Genomic DNA, 21,241 nt, shown 5'->3' on the forward strand with positions numbered 1-21,241 from the left:
CCCGTCTCGCGCGGATCACCTTTCAGACCGATCGCAGGACAATTACAAAATTAGGTCATGGAGACATCACTTGCGGGGGTGGTCATCAGGCAGAAGAGGCGCATCGCAAACTGAGTGACAACAAAGACAAAAGTCACCCGTATAGCCCGTGGCAGAGTGTTGGGGCAAGTGCTGTTAGCGAGCACCTATGAAGGCCGGCACGGCACGCGAGGGGGTGGGTGGCCAACACCAAAGGAGACATTAGTATTTCTAGATTTGAAGCTTTCGTGACTGCAAGGATTCATACTCTTCGTTCTTTCGGTAAAGTCACGTGGGTAAAAAATGAAATTTTAATTAATAAAAAATCAAAACAATAATTTCACGACGTTTCGGAGGCAACACAAGCTTCCGTCTTCAGGTGAAACATTAGTATTGTTATTACTGCCCTCATTCAGCCAGGCGAGCCTCACACCGAGTTTCAAGACTCGTTTCCAGGAGGGTCCTGCCTAAGGTGTGCCGCAGTGGCTATGAGATGTTAACTTCCTCACCTGGTTTGCAAGAGGTCGTGCCCGCGTGACCTCCTGCGAGCGGGCGTTCGACACTTCACGTGGTAGCCTCAACATGCACATAGCCTGGCACAAGCGTCGTGGTGACATCACCGCCACTTAGTGGCAAATGGCGGTTGTTGTTGTTGTGCTCGTGTGTGTGCGTGTTTGTTTAGCTTTTTTATTTTAATGAAAAGTAAAGGAAAGAGCCTTGGTGACTCCACCGAGCAAACGCCAAAACACAGCCACGCGGAGCGGAGAGGCGGTGTTTGCGCGACAGAGATTAATTCACATTTGAGAAACATCGCGTGCGCGCGTGTGCGTGTGCACGTGTGTGCGCGTGTGCGTGCGTGTGTTTGTGCATGCGTGTGTGTGCGCGCGTGTATGTTTGTTGGCGTGCGTGTGTGTGCGCGTGTGCGTGCGTGTGTTTGTGCATGCGCGTGTGTGCGCGCGTGTATGTTTGTTGGCGTGCGTGTGTGTGCGCGTGTGTGTTTGTGCATGCGTGTGCGCGTGTGTGCGCGTGTGTGTTTGTGCATGCGCGTGTGTGCACGCATGTATGTTTGTGCGCGTGCGTGTGTGTGCGCGTGTGTGTTTGTGCGTACGTGTGCGCGTGTGTGCGCGTGTGTGTTTGTGCATGCGTGTGTGTGCGCGTGTGTGTTTGTGCGTGCGGGCGCGTGCGTGTGCGCGTGTGTTGTGGGGAGCGGTAGTGTAGCGGTTAGCGCACTGCGCTACAAACCTGGCGACACGGGTTCGATTCCCGCTCACGACCAACACCGGTGACGATTATCTGAACCGGTCCTGGGCCTCCCCTAGGTCGACTCAGCCTCAAATTACTACCTGGTGCGATGTGTAAACATCGCCACTGGGGAGACAAAGGCGGCCGGGCGTGGTGTTGGCCACCCATCCCCTCGTGTGCCGTGCCGGCCTTCATAGGTGCTCGCGAGCAGCACTTGTCCCTACAGCCTGTTAAGGCTATACGGGGGATCTTTGTACGTGCGTGCGTGCGTGTGTATGTGCGTGTGTATGTGCGTGTGTATGTATGTGCGTGCGTGTATGTATGTGCGTGTGTGTATGTGCGTGTGTGTATGTGCGTGCGTGTATGTGCGTGCGTGTATGTGCGTGCGTGTATGTGCGTGCGTGTATGTGCGTGTGTGTATGTGCGTGTGTATGTGCGTGTGTATGTGCGTGTGTATGTATGTGCGTGCGTGTATGTATGTGCGTGTGTGTATGTGCGTGTGTGTATGTGCGTGTGTGTATGTGCGTGCGTGTATGTGCGTGCGTGTATGTGCGTGCATGTATGCGCGTGCGTGCGCGCGCGCGATGTCAACGGCGACGCCTTTGAAGTCATCACATTGTGCAAACCCGAGAATTTGTTTCATTCTCCGGAGAGAGAGGGAGAGAGGGGGAGAGAGGGAGAGCGACAGAGAGAGAGCAAAGGAGAGAGACAGAGGGAGAGCAAAGGAGAGAGACAGTGGGTGAGAAATCGAGAGAGAACGGAGGAGAGACAGAGAGAGAGAGAGAGCGCGCGAGGCATTGAGTCTCTCTCCGGGGCCCTGACTGAGTCGTAAGGGACCCTTTTAAAATTCAGCGTCATTCACTTAACAGAGCGCGTGCCCCCCACTGAGACGTACGATCTCATTTCCCACTGGGGCGGGGGGGGAGACTTGTAGCGGTCTGGGCACACTTTGTAATCTCACCCAACCCTACCCCGGCACACATCACTACCACCACCGCTATGCAACACAAAGACTCCATCATCATCACCGTCATCATGCACATAGTCACTCACCCACTCACGCAGTCACTCAACCACTCACGCAGTCACTCACCCACTCACATAGTCACTCACTCACCCACTCATAGTCACTCACACAGTCACTCACCCACTCACACAGTCACTCACCCACTCACACAGTCACTCACCCACTCACGTAGTCACTCACCCACTCACACAATCACTCACCCACTCACATAGTCACTCACTCACCCACTCATAGTCACTCACACAGTCACTCACCCACTCACACAGTCACTCACCCACTCACATAGTCACTCACCCACTCACACAGTCACTCACATAGTCACTCACACAGTCACTCACCCACTCACATAGTCACTCACCCACTCACAGTCACTCACCCACTCACACAGTTACTCACCCACTCACACAATCACTCACCCACTCACACAATCACTCACCCACTCATACAGTAACTCACCCACTCACGCAGTAACTCAACCACTCACACAGTCACTCACCCACTCACAGTCACTCACCCACTCTCACAATCACTCACCCACTCACACAGTAACTCACCCACTCACGCAGTAACTCAACCACTCACACAGTTACTCACTCACTCACACAATCACTCACTCACTCACACAATCACTCACCCACTCACACAGTCACTCAACCACTCACACAGTCACTCACCCACATACACAGTGACTCACCCACTCACATAGTCACTCACCCACTCACAGTCACTCACCCACTCACACAGTTACTCACCCACTCACACAATCACTCACCCACTCACACAGTAACTCAACCACTCACACAGTCACTCACCCACTCACATAGTCACTCACGCACTCACACAGTCACTCACCCACACACACAGTGACTCACCCACTCACATAGTCACTCACCCACACACTAACCCATCCTCCGATTAGCATGGTTTGGCTTACGTACGGCGCAAAAGAAATTCAACATATGTACACACGTTTTTATTTATCCCGTTTAACACATACACACATACATAATTCATACCTGTCCACCCCGTATCTGTGCCTACCTTATTACAGACCAATTCAGACCTCATTGGTCACACCGTGCCCCTTATAATACTCAACGTTCATCCTACAAAGTCCCATCACACGGGAGAAACACAAACAAATAAACAAATACGCATTTCTCTGCCCGTATTGAACCTGCTGTTCGCCGCGTGGACCTGCAGACTCAATGTCCCTGTACAAGCACACGGGGTTAAACCGTGCCGAGCGCTCTGACCACCGTGCCACTCCAACCCCGATGGCGTCGCTCGTTCCTGTCAATTACCGCTTGCCCATTCCCCACCCACCACGACTCACCCACCCACACCAACCACCCACCTCCTCTCCCCTCTTGCCCCACGTGCGTCCGTGCGAACGCAGGTGTGGCAACAAGGTGGTGCACTACGCCGCGGTCTTCCAGGGCGGTCGTCCCGGGCACCAGCAGGGGCAGCACAACAACAACAACGACAACAACAACAACAACAACAGCAACGGGGAGGCCAAGCTCGTGGCTATGGAGACCAACCAGGTGGAGGGGGCGGGTAGCAGCCTCCCTCCACCACCGCCGCTGTCGGCCGGCCCTCATCCTGAAGCGGGGGGTGAGCTCGGACCAGGAGGATTGGGAGCAGGTGGAGGAGGTGGTGGAGGAGCAGATGGAGGAGGTGGTGGAGGAACAGGTGGAGGAGATGGTGCAGGAACAGGTGGAGGAGGTGGTGCAGGAACAGGTGGAGGAGGTGGTGGAGCAGCAGATGGAGGAGGTGGTGGAGGAGATAGTGGAGGAACAGGTGGAGGAGATGGTGGAGGAGATGGTGGAGGAGCAGGTGGAGGAGATGGTGGAGGAGGTGGTGGAGGAGGAGGCGAAGGCCTTGTCGAGGAGACGCAGCCGAATGGACGGACGGATCAGCCGAACATCTCGCGAGAGGAGGAGGTGGAGGCCGTGGACTCCGATGACCTCCACAGTTCGGGGAGGAATCCAGGTTCGGCCGATGATGCCTCCGGTGATCGCCGTGGCCTTCATGAGTTTGCCCACTCCGAGGAAGACCTGGACGTTGAGGAGGAGCAGGAGGAGACCCACGAGTCCGAACGGGACGAGCACCTCGCCTTGGCTCCGGGAGCCAAGGGGGAGCGAGATGGAGATGACCCACGGGAGGAACGGGAGGCTGGGTGGGCCATGCCAGGGTCCATCCAGGCTCTGCCACAAATGGTCTCGGACGCTCTGCACAGACAGCAGCGGCAGCAGCAGCAGCAGCCTAAGGAGCAGCAGCTGACGGGAATCGATCCCGACTCCTTCCAGCTGACGCGCGGTGAGTCCCGCTGTGACCTGCTGCGTGGTGTGTGTGTGTTGTGTATATGGGACATCTTTGTCTTCGGCGTGTGAAAATTCCGTCACAGTTCCTATGATTGCTTTTTCATTGCTTTCATAGCTTTATTTTGGTGATTTCGAAAAGTTTATTGGTTTAGCCATGTTTGTTTGTTGTAGTACAGAGTTAGACTGATGGCCTTAATCTAAGTTGTCTTGTTGTTGTTGTTTGACTTGCATCCCACTGGGATTTTTGGCACACAGCTTTGGTGTGCGGTGTTTTTTCCTGCAATATTTTGCTGTCTTTTCTTGGATTTTCTGTTTGCACTCAGTCACATATTAACTTTAAGAAGTTTTTTGTTCATGTTTTTGTTTTTTGTTTGTTGCGGTTGCACCCGATTCAAGAGCCGAATGGCTCACAGGGCTATACCTAATACATTAACTTAAACTTGTGTTTGTGCGCGCTGCAGAATTCCTGACGGACCTCCCCGCGGACGCCATCCACTACGACCTGCAGATGTCCTCAGGTACTAAGACGCGGGTCAGGGGTGGTGCTTGCCTGCACAGCTGCTGCTGCTGCTGCTCGCCAACAGAACGTTGTCTTTGATGTCGGAGCACGCACTCACCAACCAGCCCCTCTCTCACCTGGACACACGGCCCAGCCACCTCACCCTTCGGCGCAGAGGTCGCAACCGGGTACCCGATACCCGTACCCTACCCGATACCCGGCTACCCGTACCCGGCCAGGTACGGGTACCCGTTTGCGACCCTGGTGCGGCCGGGTACGGGTACGGGTAGGCCGTGAGTCACTGGTGAGTCACCGTTTGTCGCTCATTTCGGGTAGGGTACGGGTAGGGAACGGGTACCCACCCGGCCAGGTACCCATTTGCGACCCTGGTGCGGCCGGGTACGGGTACGGGTAAGGAATCAAAACCCGTTTGCGACCTCTGCTTCTGCGTCACTCGCGGGTGAAGGCGCAGCTCCTGCAATCGCTGGCGCGCTCACGAACGCCACCGCCGCTGGCGGAAGGGGCCTCCCCAACTCGAGTGAGCGGCGGAGACGTATTCTGGTCGACTCATCTCATCTTTACGGCCTCCTCCGGTTGATTTATAATCGCGCAACGATGAGAAAGCATCTTCTTGGTTCTTTCGGTAAAGTCACGTAGAAGGGAAGTAATAAAATAATAAAACATAATAAAATAATTCTCACGACGCTGTCTCCCCGACAGACCTGGTCTTCACCTGAGGACGGCTGCTTGCGTTGTGGGCGAAACGTCGTGAGAATCATTTTATTATGTTTTATTTTTATTATTTTATTACTTCCCTTCTACGTGACTTTACCGAAAGAACCAAGAAGAAGAAAGCACTTTGTTGAGCGATAATTTTTCATGAGCAGGTTGCTACTGAGAAAGGGTTTTCTCGCAGCTCAGTGGAGCTTTACCTGATGAAATACAACATAGTTTGGTAGTTTAGTTTATAGTTTATTAGTTCAGTTTATAGTTTAGTTTATAGTTTAGTTTATAGTTTAGTTTATAATTTAGTTTATAGTTTAGTTGAGAGTTCAGTTACTAGTTTATTTTATAGTTTATTTTATAATTTAAAGCTTAGTTTATAGTTTATTTTATAGTTTAGTTTATATTTAAGTTTATAGTTTAGTTTATATTTTAGTTTATAGTTTAGTGTATAGTTTAGTTTATTAGTTGAATTGAGAGTTCAGTTGCTAGTTTAGTTTATAGTTTAGTTTATAGTTTAGTTTATAGTTTAGTTAATAGTTTAGTTTAGTTTATATTTAAGTTTATAGTTCAGTTCATGCTTTAGTTTATAGTTTAGTTTATATTTTAGTTAATATTTAAGTTTACAGTTTAGTTTACAGTTTAGTTTATAGCTTAGTTTATAGTTTAGTTTATAGTTTAGTTTCTAGCTTAGTTTATATTTAAGTTTATATTTAAGTTTATAGTTTAGTTTATGGCTTAGTTTATATTTAAGTTTCTAGTTTAGTGTATATCTTAGTTTATATTTAAGTCTACCTGCAGGTCCTCCGGCAGTCGCGCTCTTGGACGAGTGGGCGCCAGCGGTGCCCGCCTCTCGCTCGGACCGGACGGGCGAGGACGTGCGGACCGCCGGGACGAGGAAGACGACAACGACCATCAACCCCGACCCGTTCCTCTCCTCCCCGCCAGACGGAGGCGGCCTTGAAGGATCCGCCGAAGAGCTGCTCGTTATCCTCGCTCCGTCCGCAGAGGAGAAGGGAGTGGGGCAGGAGGGGGTGGGGGAAGAGGAGGTGGGGGAAGAGGAGGAGGAGGTGGGGGTGGGGCAGGAGGGGGTGGGGGAAGAGGAGGTGGGGGAGGGAGTGGGGCAGGAGGGGGTGGGGGAAGAGGAGGTGGGGGAGGGAGTGGGGCAGGAGGCGGTGGGGGAAGAGGAGGTGGGGGAGGGAGTGGGGCAGGAGGCGGTGGGGGAAGAGGAGGTGGGGGAGGGAGTGGGGCAGGAGGGAGTGGGGCAGGAGGGGGTGGGGGAAGAGGAGGTGGGGGAGGGGGTGGGGGTGGGGCAGGAGGGGGTGGGGCAGGAGGGGGTGGGGGAAGAGGAGGTGGGGGAGGGGGTGGGGGTGGGGCAGGAGGGGGTGGGGCAGGAGGGGGTGGGAGAGGGAGTGGGGCAGGAGGGGGTGGGGCAGGAGGGGGTGGGGGAAGAGGAGGTGGGGGAGGGGGTGGGCAGGAGGGGGTGGGGCAGGAGGCGGTGGGGCAGGAGGGGGTGGGGGAAGAGGAGGTGGGGGAGGGGGTGGGGCAGGAGGGGGAAGAGGAGGTGGGGGAGGGAGTGGGGCAGGAGGGAGTGGGGCAGGAGGGGGTGGGGCAGGAGGGGGTGGGGCAGGAGGGGGAAGAGGAGGTGGGGGAGGGAGTTGGAAAGGAGGGGGTGGGGCAGGAGGGGGTGGGGCAGGAGGGGGTGGGGCAGGAGGGGGAAGAGGAGGAGGTTCACGGTGACGAGGATGCGTTGGGCGCCTTGGAGGATGAGGGGCTCGGGGCGTCCCAGGAGGGCGTCGTCACGAGCACGGAGCTCGCGACGGCGGGAGAGTCACGGCGGCCGCACGCGGGAGTTGACGAGCCACCTGCACCTGCAGCAGGAGCAGATCAGGAATCTGAACCTGCAGCTGCAGCAGGAGTAGACGAGTCACTTGATTCTGAACCTGCAGCTGCAGCAGATCAGTCACCTGAATCTGAACCTGCAGCAGGAGTAGATGAGTCACCTGAATCTGAACATGCAGCAGTAGACGAGTCACCTGAATCTGAACCTGCAGCTGCAGCAGGAGTGGACGAGTCACCTGAATCTGAACCTGTAGCTGCAGCAGGAGTAGATCAGTCACCTGAATCTGAACCTGCAGCTGCAGCAGGAGTGGACGAGTCACCTGAATCTGAACCTGCAGCAGGAGTGGACGACTCACCTGAATCTGAACCTGCAGCTGCAGCAGGAGTGGACGACTCACCTGAATCTGAACCTGCAGCTGCAGCAGGAGGAGACGAGTCACCTGAATCTGAACCTGCAGCTGCAGCAGGAGTAGATGAGTCACCTGAATCTGAACCCGCAGCTGCAGCAGGAGTAGACGACTCACCTGAATCTGAACCCGCAGCTGCAGCAGGAGTGGACGACTTACCTAAATCTGAACCTGCAGCTGCAGCAGGAGTAGACGACTCACCTGAACCTGCAGCTGCAGCTGCAGCAGGAGTGGACGAGTCACCTGAATCTGAACCCGCAGCTGCAGCAGGAGTAGACGACTCACCTGAATCTGAACCTGCAGCTGCAGCAGGAGTAGACGAGTCACCTGAATCTGAACCTGCAGCAGGAGTGGACGAGTCACCTGAATCTGAACCTGCAGCTGCAGCAGGAGTAGACGACTCACCTGAATCTGAACCTGCAGCTGCAGCAGGAGTGGACGAGTCACCTGAATCTGAACCTGCAGCTGCAGCAGGAGGAGACGAGTCACCTGAATCTGAACCTGCAGCTGCAGCAGGAGTAGACGACTCACCTGAATCTGAACCTGCAGCAGGAGTGGACGAGTCACCTGAATCTGAACCTGCAGCTGCAGCAGGAGTGGACGAGTCACCTGAATCTGAACCCGCAGCTGCAGCAGGAGTAGACGAGTCACCTGAATCTGAACCTGCAGCTGCAGCAGGAGTGGACGAGTCAAATGAATCTGAACCTGCAGCAGGAGTAGACGAGTCACCTGAATCTGAACCTGTAGCTGCAGCAGGAGTAGACGACTCACCTGAATCTGAACCCGCAGCTGCAGCAGGAGTAGACGAGTCGCCTGAATCTGAACCTGCAGCTGCAGCAGGAGTGGACGAGTCAAATGAATCTGAACCTGCAGCAGGAGTAGACGAGTCACCTGAATCTGAACCTGCAGCTGCAGCAGGAGTAGATGACTCACGTGAATCTGAACCTGCAGCTGCAGCAGGAGTAGACGAGTCACCTGAATCTGAACCTGCAGCAGGAGTGGACGAGTCATCTGAATCTGAACCTGCACCTGCAGCAGGAGTAGACGACTCACCTGAATCTGAACCTGCAGCTGCAGCAGGAGTAGACGAGTCACCTGAATCTGAACCTGCAGCTGCAGCAGGAGTAGACGAGTCACCTGAATCTGAACCTGCAGCAGGAGTAGACGAGTCGCCTGAATCTGAACCTGCAGCTGCAGCAGGAGTAGACGACTCACCTGAATCTGAACCTGCAGCAGGAGTAGACGAGTCACCTGAATCTGAACCTGCAGCAGCAGCAGGAGTAGACGAGTCACCTGAATCTGAACCTGCAGCTGCAGCAGGAGTGGACGAGTCACCTGAATCTGAACCTGCAGCTGCAGCAGGAGTAGACGAGTCACCTGAATCTGAACCCGCAGCTGCAGAAGGAGTAGACGACTCACCTGAATCTGAACCTGCAGCTGCAGCAGGAGTAGACGAGTCACCTGAATCTGAACCCGCAGCTGCAGCAGGAGTAGACGAATCACCTGAATCTGAACCCGCAGCTGCAGCAGGAGTAGACGAGTCGCCTGAATCTGAACCTGCAGCTGCAGCAGGAGTGGACGAGTCAAATGAATCTGAACCTGCAGCAGGAGTAGACGAGTCACCTGAATCTGAACCTGCAGCTGCAGCAGGAGTAGATGACTCACGTGAATCTGAACCTGCAGCTGCAGCAGGAGTAGACAAGTCACCTGAATCTGAACCTGCAGCAGGAGTGGACGAGTCATCTGAATCTGAACCTGCACCTGCAGCAGGAGTAGACGACTCACCTGAATCTGAACCTGCAGCTGCAGCAGGAGTAGACGAGTCACCTGAATCTGAACCTGCAGCTGCAGCAGGAGTAGACGAGTCACCTGAATCTGAACCTGCAGCAGGAGTAGACGAGTCGCCTGAATCTGAACCTGCAGCTGCAGCAGGAGTAGACGACTCACCTGAATCTGAACCTGCAGCAGGAGTAGACGAGTCACCTGAATCTGAACCTGCAGCAGCAGCAGGAGTAGACGAGTCACCTGAATCTGAACCTGCAGCTGCAGCAGGAGTGGACGAGTCACCTGAATCTGAACCTGCAGCTGCAGCAGGAGTAGACAAGTCACCTGAATCTGAACCCGCAGCTGCAGCAGGAGTAGACGACTCACCTGAATCTGAACCTGCAGCTGCAGCAGGAGTAGACGACTCACCTGAATCTGAACCTGCAGCTGCAGCAGGAGTGGACGAGTCACCTGAATCTGAACCCGCAGCTGCAGCAGGAGTAGACGACTCACCTGAATCTGAACCTGCAGCTGCAGCAGGAGTAGACGACTCACCTGAATCTGAACCTGCAGCTGCAGCAGGAGTGGACGAGTCACCTGAATCTGAACCCACAGCTGCAGCAGGAGTAGACGACTCACCTGAATCTGAACCTGCAGCTGCAGCAGGAGTAGACATGTCCCCTGAATCTGAACCCGCAGCTGCAGCAGGAGTAGACGACTCACCTGAATCTGAACCTGCAGCTGCAGCAGGAGTAGACGAGTCACCTGAATCTGAACCTGCAGCAGGAGTGGACGAGTCACCTGAATCTGAAACTGCAGCAGGAGTGGATGAGTCATCTGAATCTGAACCTGCAGCTGCAGCAGGAGTAGATGACTCACCTGAATCTGTACCTGCAGCTGCAGCAGGAGTAGACGAGTCACCTGAATCGGAACCCGCAGCTGCAGCAGGAGTAGACGAGTCACCTGAATCTGAACCTGCAGCTGCAGCAGGAGTGGACGAGTCACATGAATCTGAACCTGCAGCAGGAGTAGACGAGTCACCTGAATCTGAACCTGCAGCAGGAGTGGACGAGTCATCTGAATCTGAACCTGCAGCTGCAGCAGCAGTAGACGAGTCGCCTGAATCTGAACCTGCAGCAGGAGTAGACGAGTCACCTGAATCTGAACCTGCAGCTGCAGCAGGAGTAGACGAATCACCTGAATCTGAACCTGCAGCTGCAGCAGGAGGAGACGAGTCGCCTGAATCTCAACCTGCAGCTGCAGCAGGAGTAGACGACTCACCTGAATCTGAACCTGCAGCAGGAGTAGACGAGTCACCTGAATCTGAACCTGCAGCAACAGCAGGAGTGGACAAGTCACCTGAATCTGAACCTGCAGCTGCAGCAGGAGTGGACGAGTCACCTGAATCTGAACCTGCAGCTGCAGCAGGAGTAGACGAGTCACCTGAATCTGAACCCGCAGCTGCAGCAGGAGTAGACGACTCACCTGAATCTGAACCTGCAGCTGCAGCAGGAGTAGACGACTCACCTGAATCTGAACCTGCAGCTGCAGCAGGAGTGGACGAGTCACCTGAATCTGAACCCGCAGCTGCAGCAGGAGTAGACGACTCACCTGAATCTGAACCTGCAGCTGCAGCAGGAGTAGACGAGTCACCTGAATCTGAACCTGCAGCAGGAGTGGACGAGTCACCTGAATCTGAAACTGCAGCTGCAGCAGGAGTAGATCAGTCACCTGAATCTGAACCTGCAGCTGCAGCAGGAGTAGATGACTCACCTGAATCTGTACCTGCAGCTGCAGCAGGAGTAGACGAGTCACCTGAATCGGAACCCGCAGCTGCAGCAGGAGTAGACGAGTCCCCTGAATCTGAACCTGCAGCTGCAGCAGGAGTGGACGAGTCACATGAATCTGAACCTGCAGCAGGAGTAGATGAGTCACCTGAATCTGAACCTGCAGCAGGAGTAGACGAGTCATCTGAATCTGAACCTGCAGCTGCAGCAGCAGTAGACGAGTCACCTGAATCTGAACCTGGAGCAGGAGTAGACGACTCACCTGAATCTGAACCTGCAGCTGCAGCAGGAGTAGATGAATCACCTGAATCTGAACCTGCAGCTGCAGCAGGAGGAGATGAGTCGCCTGAATCTCAACCTGCAGCTGCAGCAGGAGTAGACGACTCACCTGAATCTGAACCTGCAGCTGCAGCAGGAGTAGACGAATCACCTGAATCTGAACCTGCAGCTGCAGCAGGAGTAGATGACTCACCTGAATCTGAACCTGCAGCTGCAGCAGGAGTAGACGAATCGCCTGAATCTGAACCTGCAGCAGGAGTGGACGAGTCACCTGAATCTGAACCTGCAGCTGCAGCAGGAGTAGATCAGTCGCCTGAATCTGAACCTGCAGCTGCAGCAGGAGTAGACGAGTCACCTGAATCTGAACCTGCAGCTGCAGCAGCAGTAGACCACTCACCTGAATCTGTACCTGCAGCTGCAGCAGGAGTAGATCAGTCACCTGAATCTGAACCTGCAGCTGGAGCAGGAATATATGAATCACCAGCACCTGAAGCAGGAATAGATGAGTCACTTGAACCTGCAGCAGATATAGGCATTGACATCTCACCTGAATCTGGAACCGTTATCAACGATCTGGACCCTTCGCCAGAAGCTCCAGCCATGGTAGAAGACCCTGACACATCTCCTGAACCTGCAGCCTTGATGGAAGGCCCGGATGCGTCACACGAACCCACAGCACGAGGAGAAGTTCACGAAGGCCTCGTCACGTCTCCTCAACCTCCTGCCGCCGTCGAGGGTCTCCACGTCTTGTCTCGACGTCCCACCGTCATCAAGGGCCTCGGCGTCTCTCCTGAACCTCCTTCTCTCGCCGCCGGTGGTGTTGGTGGTGCTGACGGTGGCGGCGGCAAACCGGACGTAGCGGCTGAAGCAGACATGGCACCTGAATGGATGTGGCGACCGAACCGGATGTGGCACCCAAACCAAACATGGCACCTGTTTCAGACGTGGCACCTGCAGCGGACGTAGCACCTGGAGCAGACGTGGCACCCGGAGCGAACGTAGCACTTGAAGCGAACGTAGCACCCGAAGCGAACGTGTCACCTGCAGCGGACGTAGCACCAAAACCAAACATGGCACCTGATTCAGACGTAGCACCTGGAGCAGACGTAGCACCTGGAGCGGACGTAGCACCTGAAGCGAACGTGGCACCTGGAGTGGACATAGCACCTGAAGCGCACGTGTCACCTGCTGCGGACGTAGCACCACCTGAAGCGAACGTGGCACCTGATTCAGACGTGGCACCTCCAGCGGACGTGGCACCCGGAGCGGACGTAACGACCGACTCGGCGAAGGAGCCACGGGGCTCCCCGGACGCTGCGGGGGGCGACGTGTTGGTGCTATTCAGCATGCGCGTCACCAACATGCGCTTCAGCGAGGCGCTCTTCGACAGGGAGTCCGTCGAGTACAGGGACCTCGAGAAGAAGTTCCTGGACCTGGTAAGGGTTGGGGTCGAGTCCGCCGGTCGGGGTCCGTTCTGTGTCGTGGAACCGCAGGGGAGGGGGGGGGGGGCGCGAGTACTCGATGGAACTCGGGAGGGGGGCGCAGGATGGGAGGGGGGTAGAAAGAGTCACATTTGGAGTGGAGTCACCGACCTGGGGTTTGCGTTCCACCAAAGATGAGAGAAGCCAATAGCAAAAAACCGTCCGGCTCGCATTCTACCCGCATTTACGTGATGCGATTTTTAAAGTGGGCGTACGTTTTATTAATTTACACTTATTTTTTTTTCTTTAAATCTTCTGTTTACTATCGTAAATATAATATGTTGCCGTAAGCAAGGAAATATATAGATGTAAGAGCATGCCCTCCCCTAACCCCAAACGTTTCCTTGATTTCTTATGGGGAAAAAACTTTACGTTTTAATCCATGCGATTTTTAGTTAGGCGCCGTTTTACAAGAACACAACCCCCGCGTAAAACGAGAGGTAGCCGTGATGTGGAGTGTACCTCGCGCGGCAGATGAAGAGAAAAGCAATCATTGCAAAAACCCCACCGCATCTCGAGAGACGTAGTGGGTCTTTTGTTGTTGTTGATGATGACGACGATGATTACACAAGGTCAATGGGCTTGATGATGACGATGATGACGATGATGATGCAGGGTCAGTGGGCTTGATGACGATGATGACGATGATTACACGAGGTCAGTGGGCTTGATGACGATGATGACGATGATGACGCAAGGTCAGTGGGCTTGATGACGATGATGACGACTATGATGACGATGATGACGATGATTACACAAGGTCAGTGGGCTTGACGATGATGACGATGATGACGCAAGGTCAGTGGGCTTGACGATGACGACGATGATGACGCAAGGTCAGTGGGCTTAACGATGACGCGCGCGTGTCTTGTTTGTGAGTGCGACGGCGCACGTCTCCTCCACCCCTCCACCGACGTTGACTCCGGCCCCTCCCCTCCCGCCCCCAGCTGGTGCCCTACATCGGCGCCAACTTGGAGGGCTTCAAGCAGCTGGAGATCGTGCGCTTCGAGCGTGGCAGCGTGGTGGTGCGCAGCCGCGTCACGCTGGCGCGGGGGGCGACCGTGCGCCTTCGCCGCCACCGCCACGGCGCCGGCGCCGGTGACGGTGACGCCGGTGACGCCGGTAACGCTGGTGACGCCGGTGCAGCCGCCACGCCGCGTGCCACCCTGCTGTGCCTGCTGCGGGAGCTGTGCAGCGCCGCGCCGGCGAGCGCCGACATCAACATCGACCGCAACTCGCTCGACGTGGGCGGCGATGACGACGGAGGAGGTGGTGGCACAACGCTAGCACCCTAGCAGCACCACTAGCACCACTAGCAAAACTAGCAGCACCACTAGCAACACCGCTAGCAGCACCACTAGCAACCACGGCCAACATCAGCGGCCCTGCCCCTCACTACCTCGCCTGGTGTACAGGAGGTCGTGGGTTCGATCCCGACCCTGACGCCTGCTGCTGTATATTTGGAGTTTGCGTGTCTCTCTCTTTCTCTCATCATCATCACGGTGTCTAGGAGATGTTAACTACCTCGCCTGGTATACAGGAGGTCGTGGGTTCGATCCCGACCCTGACGTCTGCTGCTGTAGATTTGGAGTTTGCGTGTCTCTCTCTCCCCGTGGTCGCGTGGATATTTCTCCGGGTCCTCCGGTTTTTCCCCCTCCACATGAAGAATCGACGTCACGCGTTTAAGAGTATTTGCCTCCTGCTATACATGTCCACACGATGATGTGGAGTCCCTCAACTCCGTTGGTTTATCATTTGTGATGGCCAGGTTGCTTCTAATAAAAGAACTGCGTAGCTCCGCGGGGCATTCCACCGAGTAAAATAAAAATGCTTAGTTGAAGCGCTGAGAGGCTTCTTCTTGGTTCTTTCGGTAAAGTCACGTAGAATGGAAATAATAAAATCATATTATGCCCATGCATTATGCAGGATTATTATGCCCGTGCATTATGCTAATCCTGCATAATGCACGGGCATAATATGACTTTGAAAACCCCTGCCCACCTCCTACGCATTTCACAAGTAGTACTAATCCCATATCTGCATTTCCCATAAATATGCTAAATTCCTCTTGATATGCAAATTATTTTGTCAAGGCGCTCTTCCCCCTCCAACCTCAGCTTAAATATACGCTCCAAGCCTGGGGTGTTTCATTCAGACTCTGTCTTCCCGACAGACCTGTTCTTCACCTGAGGACGGCTGCTTGCGTTGTGGCCTAAACGTCGTGAGAATTATTTTATTATCACTATGAGATCTCTTTTACCAGTGGCAACGAGGTCTCGTAGTGTAAATGCTTACCCCGAGCTCTCAAGACTCTGATATTGCACTGTGTTTGAGTTGTACGCCTTCTGGTGTCATCTGGTCCAACACCAATGGGGACTAGGCTCTAAAGAAAGCCGTCTCGGGTGTGGACCAATCAACTTCAAGGACATTGCATATGATTATCATTATCAGAGTTGCTTCTTTTTGTTTGCTTTTTTGACTACTTGTGTTGTGGTTATTGCAAACATGATGCCTTGAATAAAGGTGTCAGTTTTGTACCAGTTTAAAAGGGTAAAAACCTACTATTATTATTTTATTATGTTTTATTTTTATTATTGTATTATTTCCCTTCTACGTAACTTTACCGAAAGAACCAAGAAGATGAATCCCTGCAGTCACGAAAGCTTTAAATCGAAATTTGATGTAACATTTTTATTATTTTATTATTTCCCTTCTACGTGACTTTACCGAAAGAACCAAGAAGATGAATCCCTGCAGTCACGAAAGCTTTAAATCGAACTTTTATGTTTTATTTTTATTATTTTATTACTTCCCTTCTACGTGACTTTACCGAAAGAACCAAGAAGATGAATCCCTGCAGTCACGAAAGAAGCTTTAAATCGAAACACTGAGAGAGGCTCTCTCATCGGCTCGGTTTGCCCAGTGCCTCTCAGGCAGTGGAGTATTAATCGCCGAGTTAAATCCGCTCAACATCAATTACAGTCACGAATGAATTTCGTGCAGCATTCATGAGAAAAGCGGAAAGAAAAAAAATTCTAATGGACCCAAATGATTTCTCCACGCCGGCCATTCATCAACGGGGGGGAGTTTGCCAAGGTTTCCGCGTCGTCTGGCACACTGCACCCTGCTGCTGCTGCTGCACCCTAATGCTGCTGCTGCACCCTGCTGCTGCTGCACCCTGCTGCTGTTGCTGCACCCTGCTGCTGCTGCACCCTGCTGCTGCTGCTGCACCCTGCTGCTGCTGCACCCTGCTGCATCATGCACCCTGCTGCTGCTGCTGCACCCTGATGCATCATGCACCCTGTACACTGCTGCACGCTGCTGCACCCTGCTGCATCATGCACTCTGTACACTGCTGCACGCTGCTGCACCCTGCTGCATCATGCACCCTGTACGCTGCTGCACGCTGCTGCAAGCTGCTGCATAGTGCATCCTGCTGCACCCTGCTGCACATTGCACCATGCACGCTCTGCACTGCTGCACGATGCACGCTGCTGTACACTGCTGCGGCCCCCGCTGCAGCCTGCTGCACACTGCTGCTAGCTGCTGCATAGTGCATCCTGCTGCACGCTGCTGCACATGTAGACTGCCATCGCTGCTGCCACAGGGTGGAGACCCAGAGGTCGCCGGGTTTCGACTCCATCTCCTGGCGGTCGACACGACGGAGCCAGTTTCTTTAATCCCCTCCCCGTCCCACCTCCTCCTCCTCCTCCCCACCACCACCACCACCTGCTCTGTCCACCCAGCAGCGTGAACGGGTTAACCACAGGGAGCCCACGGTCGGCACGTCACGTGGGGTGGCACCGGTGGTGGTGTGGGGAGCGGTGGGGGTAGCGGTTAGGGCGCTGCGATACGTACCGACTGTGGTGGCGGTGGTGGTGGTGGTGGCGGTGGTGGTGGTGGTGGCAGAGGCGGCGATGATAGTGGTGGTGGTGGTGGTGGCAGTGTTGGAGGTGGTGGTGGCAGTGTTGGAGGTGGTGGTGCCGGCGGTGGTGGCGTCGATGGTGGAGGCGGCGGTGGTGCTGCTGGTGGTGGTGGCAGTGTCGGTGGTGGTGGTCCCGGTGGTGACGGTGGCGGTGATGCTGGTGGTGGTGGTAATGGCGATGGTGGTGGAGGCGACAGTGGTGGTGGTGGTGCTGGTGGTGGCGGTGATGGCAGTGGCGGTGTTGCTGGTGGTGGCGGTAGTTGGCAGTGGCGGTAGTGGTGCAGCTGGTAGTGGCGGTGGTGGCGGTAGTGGCGGTGGTGGTGGAGGCAACGGTGGTGGTGGTGCAGCTGGTGGTGCCGGTGGTGGCAGTGGCGGTGGTGGCGGTGGTGGCGGTGGTGGCGGGAGAGAGGATTTAAGAAACCTGCTCCGTTGCGGTTCAACTGCCGTGCCGGGAGATGGAGTCTAACCGGTGACCCGTGGGGTGGCGGGTCCAGTGCGATGCCCAGTGTCGCTCCACCGCTGCGGTCAGCATCTCTGCTTTTTGGATTCGCTACAAAATCAGCCTGAGCAGAGGAACAATATCAACCCCCCGGCTGCATTGGCCACTGCGACATTGAGGCCTATATTTGTTGGTCAGCGGTGGTCTCTCCGCTGTGGGATGAAAGTCTCCCCGGAGCTGCCGCCAACTCTCTCGAACTGCCCTCCCTCCATGCTGTCCCACTCATCTCGAGCTTTCTCCTTCACGCGTCTGCACCGGTGCGATCAAGCCGAGTTTCACCGCACATCGTCACCGCACATCGTCACCGCACATCGTCACCGATCGTCGTCACCGTGCGTCTCCTCTCCCAACAGACACAGGAACAGAGCCGGAGGAGCCGGAGGAGGCGTGCCGTCTCGTGCGGTGCGACGAGACGTCGCGGTGCCGCGTGAGCGCCGACGGCCGCACCGCCCGGTGCGAGTGCCGGCCGGGCTACGTGGCGGTGCCGGCGGTGGATGTCGGCGGTGGACCCCCGTGCCAGAGGGAGTGCCCGGAGAACTCGTGCGCCGCCAGAAGCCGCTAGCCATGCCGGTGACCCCTACTGCCGCCGTGGTGGCGACGGTGGCGGCGGTGGCAGCGGCGGTGACGGTGGCGGCGGTGGCGGCGGCGCTGGCGGTGGCGGTGACAGCGGTGGCGAACGTGACGGGGGAGCCACCGAGCGTGACGATGACCACAACCGGCGCGCGACGGACCGTGACGAGACGAACTCGGGTCGCGGACCGACATTGTTCGCTAGAGCCGGGAGACCACCACCAACGCGGCAAATTGCCCGTCCGTTGTGGCTATATACAAAACAAATTGAGTTCACTGATTGGCTGAGCTGAGAATACTGGGGGTCAGTGAGCGGGGAGCGGGTGCCCCCCCCACCACCAATGTCAACGACTCGGCGTGACGATCTCTCCTCTCTCACCTCTTTACTCACCTCTTTCCTAACCTCTCTCACCTCTCCTCACTCTCAAATCTCTCCTCTCTCTCCTAACCTCTCTCTCCACTCTCACCTCTCTCACCCCTCGCTCCCCTCTCTCTCCTCACTCCCCTCCACTCTCCCTCCTCTCCCCTCCGCTGACGCCGGGCCGAACTCCTCCGTTGCGCGTCGCCGCGAGATGAAACGAAACCCCGAATTAAGCGCGAAACGCATGAAAAATGCAACGCGGCTTCGTACCCTTTCGGGCGACAATACGAGGAGGCTGTTGAAGTCGTTCAAACGCCAAATTGGACGCCGCGCAAAAAAGCATGGGTCCCTCGTAGATGGAAGCGATTAACGCTTTCATATATAAATTCCCTTTGTGCTGCTCGCCTTGTCGGCCATTGTACTCTGACGTCGGTGGTGACGCGAGGCCGTAGCTCTGCTGTGGGCCAATCGGTTTCAAAGGCAGTGCGTGACGTCATTGTCAGAGCACGTTCGTTTGCATGTTGTGGCACAAGCATGGTGTGTGTGGCTAATGCGGACTTCTTGATGATGCCGTGTAAGTGACAATAGCTGTTTGAACATCTCTCGTGTTAACTTTGTCACGTTGTGCTTAGTTTTGATTGTACTTTCCCGACACCTCCGATAAGCATGGTTGGCTACGTACGGTGCGAAAGAAGTTCAACGTATACACATAGACTCCAAGGCCGTAATTATAATAGAAATTGGGGGGGGGGACATCCCCCCCAATATTCAAATATGCTCAAAATGTCCCCCCCCCCCCAATATATTGCTATAAAAATAAAGAATTGCTATGCTGTGTAAATAAAAATAACAATTTGCTAAAACTTGGCCAAAATATCTGGACTTGTCTTCATAGAAATCAATACATAGATTTCTGTTTATAGGATTGTGGTTATAGTTATATTTTATTAATCCATAATCTCTGCCATTACATTCAATGATTGAAGAAATGTTTAAAAAGTAAAAACAGAGCAATGTAATACAATACACTATTAGACATTATTGTCAAAATAAATAAAAAGTCCATCCCATGTGTTAGTGACTTTTTAAAATATATTTTAGGCAGGAAATTAGTTGTAAAATTTCGATATTTTTCTGGGTTGGGACCCCCAGACCCCTGGAAGATTTGGTCCCCCCCAATGTTGACTCCATGGCTACGGCCTTGATAGACTCACACAGTCACTCACCCACTCACTCACCCACTCACACAGTCACCCACCCACTCACATAGTCACTTACCCACTCACACAGTCACTCACCCACTCACACAGTCACCCACCCACTCACATAGTCACTCACCCACTCACACAGTCACTCACACAGTCACATAGTCACTCACCCACTCACACAGTCACTCACACAGTCACATAGTCACTCACCCACTCACACAGTCACCCACCCACTCACATGGTCACTCACCCCTCACACAGTCACTCACCCACTCACACAGTCACCCACCCACTGACATGGTCACTCACCCACTCACACAGTCACTCACACAGTCACATAGTCACTCATCCACTCACACAGTCACTCACCCACTTACATAGTTACTCACCCACTCACACAGTCACTCACCCACTCGCACAGTCACTCACACAGTCACTCACCCACTCACACAGGCACTCACCCACTCACACAGTCACTCACCCACACACTCACATTGTCACTAACTCACTCAGTCACTCAATCACTCACACAGTCACTCACACAGTCACATAGTCACTCACCCACTCACATAGTCACTAACCCACTCACATAGTCACTCAACACTCACACACTCACTCACCCCACTCTCACAGTCACTCACCCACTCACATAGTCACTCACACACTCACATAGTCACTCACCCACTCACACAGTCACTCACCCACTCACATAGTCACTCACCCACTCACATGGTCACTCACACACTCACATAGTCACTCACCCACTCACACAGTCACCCACCCACTCACATGGTCACTCACCCACTCACACAGTCACTCACCCACTCACACAGTCACCCACCCACTCACATGGTCACTCACCCACTCACACAGTCACTCACACAGTCACATAGTCACTCATCCACTCACACAGTCACTCACCCACTTACATAGTTACTCACCCCACTCACACAGTCACTCACCCACTCGCACAGTCACTCACACAGATCACTCACCCACTCACACAGGCACTCACCCACTCCACACAGTCACTCACCCACACACTCACATTGTCACTAACTCACTCAGTCACTCAATCACTCACACAGTCACTCACACAGTCACATAGTCACTCACCCACTCACATAGTCACTAACCCACTCACATAGTCACTCAACACTCACACACTCACTCACCCACTCTCACAGTCACTCACCCACTCACATAGTCACTCACACACTCACATAGTCACTCACCCACTCACACAGTCACTCACCCACTCACATAGTCACTCACCCACTCA

General features: G+C 54.4%; 2 protein-coding genes and 1 long non-coding RNA gene across 3 annotated transcripts in view; 2 read left to right on the top strand and 1 right to left on the bottom strand.

Annotated features, from left to right (window-relative positions):
* LOC133357024 (mucin-19-like) overlaps window positions 1-8,967 on the top strand; it is an 82,338-nt gene extending 73,371 nt beyond the window's left edge. The window contains exons 12-16 of the mRNA XM_061574764.1: window positions 3,687-3,733; window positions 4,148-4,609; window positions 5,076-5,132; window positions 6,638-6,870; window positions 8,917-8,967. Coding sequence (XP_061430748.1) covers window positions 3,687-3,733; window positions 4,148-4,609; window positions 5,076-5,132; window positions 6,638-6,870; window positions 8,917-8,967 — 850 coding nt within the window. The remainder of the gene's footprint in view (window positions 1-3,686; window positions 3,734-4,147; window positions 4,610-5,075; window positions 5,133-6,637; window positions 6,871-8,916) is intronic.
* A 622-nt stretch (window positions 8,968-9,589) lies between these two features.
* Window positions 9,590-10,367, bottom strand: LOC133357005 (uncharacterized). Its single transcript, XR_009756924.1, has 3 exons — window positions 10,207-10,367; window positions 9,685-9,762; window positions 9,590-9,606 (listed from the first exon to the last, which is right to left on the bottom strand). It is a non-coding gene; the product is annotated as an uncharacterized LOC133357005 (long non-coding RNA).
* A 2,447-nt stretch (window positions 10,368-12,814) lies between these two features.
* Window positions 12,815-19,841, top strand: LOC133356972 (interphotoreceptor matrix proteoglycan 1-like). Its single transcript, XM_061574702.1, has 3 exons — window positions 12,815-13,351; window positions 14,344-14,665; window positions 18,174-19,841. The coding sequence occupies exons 1-3, from the start codon at window positions 12,842-12,844 to the stop codon at window positions 18,380-18,382; spliced, it is 1,041 nt and encodes a 346-aa protein (XP_061430686.1). The 5' UTR covers window positions 12,815-12,841; the 3' UTR covers window positions 18,383-19,841.
* The last annotated feature ends 1,400 nt before the right edge of the window (window positions 19,842-21,241 follow it).

The sequence above is a fragment of the Lethenteron reissneri genome, chromosome 56 (genome assembly GCF_015708825.2).
Source record: "Lethenteron reissneri isolate LAM-NWPU_2019-01 chromosome 56, ASM1570882v1, whole genome shotgun sequence".
NCBI lineage: Eukaryota > Metazoa > Chordata > Hyperoartia > Petromyzontiformes > Petromyzontidae > Lethenteron > Lethenteron reissneri.